At 60.4% G+C, this 6,021-nt stretch overlaps 1 protein-coding gene across 1 annotated transcript; it reads right to left on the bottom strand.

The window, feature by feature from the left end:
• Positions 1–1,025: 1,025 nt before the first annotated feature.
• LOC102156721 (ral guanine nucleotide dissociation stimulator-like) lies at positions 1,026–5,164 on the bottom strand. Its single transcript, XM_038559237.1, has 6 exons — positions 4,967–5,164; positions 4,469–4,579; positions 3,739–3,932; positions 3,162–3,221; positions 2,068–2,261; positions 1,026–1,828 (listed from the first exon to the last, which is right to left on the bottom strand). Exons 1-6 carry the CDS (start codon positions 5,102–5,104, stop codon positions 1,278–1,280), a joined length of 1,248 nt encoding a protein of 415 aa, XP_038415165.1. The 5' UTR covers positions 5,105–5,164; the 3' UTR covers positions 1,026–1,277.
• Between the last annotated feature and the right edge of the window lie 857 nt (positions 5,165–6,021).

A 6,021-nucleotide genomic window follows, 5' to 3' on the forward strand; every position in this document is an offset into this window, starting at 1 on the left:
CTTTTTTCCTCAGTTTCCATCCTTGCCCTCAACTTGTCTTCTATGTCACTCACTCGTTCTTCTACCTCGTTAATCCTCATCCTTAGGACCTCCACTTTGGATTGCATCTCACTTAATTAATTTTTAATTTCGGCCAGATTAGATCTAAATTCTGCAGTCATGAAGTCTCTTGAATCCTTTCTGCTTTTTTCTAGAGCCACCAGTAGCTTTATAATTGCGCTTATGAATTGGCTTTTTGATATTGAATTGTAATCCAAATTTTGTAACTAATTTAGGAGTGGGAGAGAAGACTGTTTCTGATTCTTTCTTTTCAGGTGAGTTTTTCCTTCTAGTCATTTTGCTCAGGGCGGAGTGGCCAGAAACAACTTTTACTGGAAAAAGGAGAAAAAGACACAGAAAAAAAAAAGATGAAGAAAAAAGAAGAAAAAATGGGGGTGGGGAAACAACAGATACAAACAGAAAAGAAAAAACAGGGGGGAGTATCGTCTTATTCCATATACTGTAAATCCCTCGACTTCCCCTGGAACTTTCCAGTGCTGTTTGGTCAATAACTTGCTTTTCCTCTGAAAAGGTGTTCTGGGAGAGGGGCCTGCTGTGCTGATTCTCAGGTGTGTGCACCTGGGGGAGCTGCCCAGCCCTCTGCCAGGTGCACGTCTCAGTGGGATTGTTTATCCTGTGAGGCCCCTGCTCAGTTCCAGGTACAGGGTGACATCAGGGGGGACAACCACAGTGGCGGCGGCCAGCTGTCCAGCCCTGGACCCAGCTCCTGCAGTAACCACCCCAGCTCCCCGTCCACAGGGCCCTGGGTGCTCCGGGGTGGGGCTGCCGGTCTGCACAGCTCGGGGCTACCCGGCAGCAGGAGCGACCTGGCTGTCCTGTGTCCTCCCGGCCTCTGCCTGGCCCGGGGGGCACCAGACCCTCAGCTGTGTCCCCCGATGCCCTGGGCTCCGGGCCTGCGACACTGTGAATGGACCTAAAGTACCACGATGTATCATTTAAAAGCATCAGAGTCAATTTTGTGTGAAGCTAACTTATCCTTTATTACAATAAAACTCTATAAGCCATTATACAGGTTAAAGAAAAACTCAAAATATAGAAACAGTAAAATGACAGGGGAGGGCAAGTCTCCACTGGGCTGCAGCCATCACCAGCCCCGCGGTGGGAGCTGGGGCGGGCTCCCGAGGTGGTCAGGGGGCTGCGCAGGGGTCGAAGCCAGTTGTTCCGGAGTCAGGTGGCAGCTCTGGCCCTCTGGGGACCCCGAATGCAGGCGCCGGGGCCTACTCCTCCGGGGTGGCCGCGGGTGCAGGGGGCTCCTCCTCATCGGGGCGGGGAATCATAGGTTCGACCAGCACGTGCACCACCTTCGCCTCAGGAGCCAGCATCTCGGCCTTGACCAGGTCCTCCTCTCCGGCACCCAGGTCCAGCTCGATTAGCTCAGGCCCTGAAGCAGCAGGCCACACAGCCAGAGCTGGGGCGGGCTCCTGGGGTGGCTCAACGGGTGGCTCCGGCCCCGAGGCCGGTTGCTCCATCGAGTTAGGAGGCGGCTCGGGCACATCCACGACCTCCAGAGCAGGGGCTGGCGCCTGCTCCTCCCCCAGGGCTCCCAGGGGTGCAGGGGGCTCCCCCAGGGCGGAGCGGTGAACTTCAGCAGTGACCACTACCTGCAGGGGCTCCGCCTCCCCAGCGGGCGCCGCAGCGCGGGCCGAGCCCTCAGCCCAGGCAGCCAGGACGGCCTCGATGCCCCCAGGCCCCGACGGGGCAGCAGGCCCCGCGGTCGGAGCTGGGGCGGCCTCCAGGGCGGATTCAGGGTGTTTTGCTCCGGCCGAAGCTGTGGATCCAAGAAGACAAAAAGTAGCACCACCAGGACGGACTGTCCACGTCCCTCCCAAGTCAAGGCCACTCTTCCCACCGCTCCCCGTGTGTGAGGGCAGGAGCCCTGGGAGGTGTCCCCAGGCTGCAGCCCGTGGGTGGGGTGTGAGCCCACCCCCTGCTCCCGGCCCAGCTGCACGTTGGCTGGATCCGCGGGCACCCCCTGTCCCCAGCTCGGCCACCCCCAGGCCTCCTCACCCCCAGCCTCTGGCTCTGCTGCATGGAGGCTTCTGAACTGCCTCAGGTGACGCAGGGCCCGGACTTCCACGTCTGAGCCTGGCATGTGCTGTCTTAGGAATTCCAGAAGCTTCCTCAGGGAGGGAAATTCTGGGAGCTGACAAAAGTCCTCCCGGTAGTAATCCAGCCATATTTTCAACATGTAGCAGATGGCCCTGGGGAGGGACAGGCGGGCACAGGCGTCAGAAGACAGGGCTCTGTCACATGCAGGTGTCCCGGGGAAGCCCTGCAGGACCCGGGGCCCCGGCCTCCCGTGGGGGCTGTCGGAGGCCAGTCCTGCTCCTCGTCCCCCTGCCACCTGGCGGTCCTGCCTGCCACAGGCCTGCTCCCCGAGGAGGGGCTGGCACGAAGCCTCTGTGCGGGGAGCCCAGGCCCAGCGGGGTGACCATCAGTGTCTCTCCTGGGGAAGGGGGCTCCCTCCTCAGCCTGGTCCCTACCCACCTGCCCCTTGAGTCCACCGGCAGGCATCAGGGGATGGGGGGCGTCTGGCCTGTCATTGCCCTCACTGCACACACTGTCACTCTGGGAAGCTCCAAGGCAGGAGGGCTCGGGCTCTGTGTCCTGCCAGGCCTTGTAGGAGCCGCCCAGGACCGCCACCTTCCCTCCTGTGGCTCTGGGCTGCCTCCCTCCCGAGGGGCCCCCGGGGGTGTCCTTCCACTGACTCTAATCTCGCTTCTCCCACGGGGCGGGGGCCGCCTGGTCCGGGAGCCCTCACCGGCCCTCCTGAGCACCTGCTGTGCCCCCGGGTCCAGGTGCCACCAGATTGGGGAGTGCGATGCTCCCCACCCCCTCTGCTCTGGGCCCCAGGTGTGGGGCAGAGAGAGGGTTGGGGGGGCATGGAGAAGGTCTCCTTAGGGGTCCCAGTGCTCTCCCACCAAGCCCGCACCCCATCTACTGCTCTCCTTCAGTCTTTTCCTGAAGGGCCCTTAGACCTTTACTGTGTCACGGGAATTGCAGATGTGTGGGGTGAGGGTGCAGCCCCCCCACCGCCCCACAGCCCCCTCGCTGCCCTCCTGGAGAGGGAAGGCCCTCCTGCAGGAGCCGGAGTCACTCACAGTTTCCAGCGCTGCAGGTCCGCGTCGTTATCACCACATGCAGCTACGATGCACCCATATCTAGAGGAGGGCGGGGGCATCCCATGAATCGTGCTGGGGACGCGCCTTCTCATCATGGGGGCTGTCACCCTCTGACCCCGACTAGGCCGGAGCCCCGGGGGCCGTCAGCTCTTGCGTGGGGCCACGGGCAGATCCCGGAGAAGCGCCCGCACCTGCCGGGTCCTCCTGAAGGCTTGAGCATGAAAGGGCTCCGGCCAGGCCCATGGCCCATATCCGAGTGGTCCTGGGGCGTCCCGGGGTCCCCCAGGCTGGTTGCCCCAGGACACAGACCCCCGATGGACTCTCAAACCTCCCTTTCAATGGGGAAACAGGCCAGCTCAGGACCCTGGTGACGGGGGGAGGAGGCCCAGGTCTCGTCACGGGGAGGAGTGACATAGCTGCCCTCCAGGACCCCGCTAGGCCCTGGGGCACCCTGCTCCAGGCGGGGGAGCAGCCCGAGGCCAGGAAGCTCACACCATCCCCAGCCTCCCCAGCAGCAGGTGGCCCAGCCCTGGGCTGCGGAGGGGCAGGTGCTCACTCGGTGAACAGCAGGTCCAGCACCTCGTCTGTGGTGGCAAATCCACGGTAATCATGCAAAAAGGTGAAAATGGAGATGATCTCCCTGCGCTGCAAGGCGGGCAGCAGTTGTCGGACTTCGAGCTCCAGCAGGTCCGTCCGGCTGAGCTTGGCCGGGACGATCCGATGCCCCATCCAGGCAGAGGCCACTGCACCCTGAGGTGGGACAGAGGGGACGTGCAGCCTGCAGGGAGCCGCCTGGAGGCCTGGGATCCCGCCCTGGCAGGCCCCGCGCTGGGGGCCCCGTGGGCTTGAGGAGCTGGGGCTCCCTCTCCCGCTCAAGCTCCCTGCCTGTCTCTTACACAAACAGGACAAACTATGCAATAAAGAAACAATCTCAGAGGATAAATGTTCAAAATATTTGGGTCAATCCAAGGACCTCAAGAGACACAGAGAGACAGAGACCGAGAGAGGCAGCCGCACAGACAGAGGGAGAAGCAGCCCTGTGCAGGGAGCCCAGGCGGGGCTCGATCCCGGGCCTGCGGGGTCAGGGCCTGGGGGAAGGCAGGCGCTAACCCCCGGGCGACCAGGCCTCCCCTGAGGGCTCTATTCTGATGTTCCCACACATCTGTGCGCAGGGACTCTGCATCTGGCCCAGGCAGGGGCAGGGCCATGGGAGCAGGTGTGGGGAGGGGGGGATCCAGACTCATGTGGGAGCAGGAGTGTAGGGGGAGCCCAGCCCCTGCACTCACCCTGAGCCCGCGCTGGCCTCCGTTAGCTGCGCAGGGCACCTCCCTGCTCCTGGAGGCGGTGGGGCAGACGACCCCTTCCTCCTGCTCGCACCCCACGACCCGGGTGCAGCTCTGTGGAGACAGTGCCCGGCAGCCAGGCAGGAGGCCTCAGCGCCCGGTCTGGCCCCCTCGGCTGGGCTGCACCCCCAGCTGCCTCCACCCAGACACACCACAGTGCAGGCGGCACCCACCGCCCCCGGGGACACCAAAGGGATGTGGCTGCAGGGCCTTGGGGTGACTCCGGGACGGGTAGAGGACCTCAGGAACCCTGTTTGCCCCCTGCCCACCATGACATCAGGGTGACCCTGAAGGGATCCCCGGGAAACCTGCCGCCCTGCAGGGTCCCCCAGCCTGCATGGGACCTGCTCACACATCCCTGGTTCCCTGAACCTGAGGAGGAGGGGATGGGGCTCCCAGGATGGTGGCACAGGGGGCCTGCCCTGGCCTGCGCTGTGTTACCGGAAGGCGCCTCCTGATAAAGGCCCAGATGCGTTGGTATTTATTCTGGAGCCAATGCCTACAGCATTGGAACAAGCCGCACCCCTGGGGTTCCTGGGAGCCAGAGCCCCCAGAGGTGAGAAGGCAGCAAGAGAACATCTTCTAGTAGCAGATGTCTCCAGCCAAGTGAGCCTGAGGTGGGGCTGCACTGGATGCGGGTGCCTGGTTACGGGGGTTCCAAGTATTGTTGGGCTCTGTGACACGGCAGTGACCTCACTCCCTGGGACCCCCTCCCTGACCCACTCCTGGAGGAAGCTGCAGGGGCAGGGCTCGGGGCTGCAGACGCCCCCCCCCCCCTCCCTGCAGCCTGTGCACACAGTGTTTTCCAGAGTGGTTGCACCAGTTTGCAGACCCCCAAGAGTATGAGAGGGTTCCCCTTTCTCTGTAACCTTGCCAACATCTGTTGTTTTCTGTGTTGTTAATTTTAGACATTCTGACAGGTTTGAGAAGGGATTTCATCATGATTTTGGTTTGTTTTTCCCTGATGACGTGTGATGTTGAGTATTCCCATGTGCCTGTTCGCCATTTGTAGGTCTTCTTGGGAAGAACGTCTATTCTGTCATCGGCCCATTTCTTAAATGGATTATTTGGGTTTTGGGTGTTGAGTTTGATAAGTCCTTTGTAGATTTTGGATAAGAGCCTTTATCTGATAGGTCATTTGCAAACAATTTCTCCCATTCCCTAGGTTGCCTTTTAGTTTTGTTGTTGGTTTCCTTTGCTGTGCAGAAGCTTTTCATCTTGATTAAGTCCCAATAGTTCATTTTTGCTATTGTTTCTCTTGCCTTCATGGATGTATCTTGCAAGAAGTTACTGTGGCCAAGTCAAAAAGGGTGTTGCCTGCGTTCTCCTCTAGGATTTTGATGGAATGTGGTCTCACATTTAGATCTTTCACCCATTTTGAGTTTTTCTTTGTGTATGGTGTAAGAGAGTGGTCTAGTTTCCTTCTTCTGCATGTGGATGTCCAGTGTTCCCAGCACCATTTATTGTAGAGATTGTCTTTTTTCCAGTGGATAGTC

Source organism: Canis lupus, chromosome 16, assembly GCF_011100685.1.
Source record: "Canis lupus familiaris isolate Mischka breed German Shepherd chromosome 16, alternate assembly UU_Cfam_GSD_1.0, whole genome shotgun sequence".
NCBI classification, from domain to species: domain Eukaryota; kingdom Metazoa; phylum Chordata; class Mammalia; order Carnivora; family Canidae; genus Canis; species Canis lupus.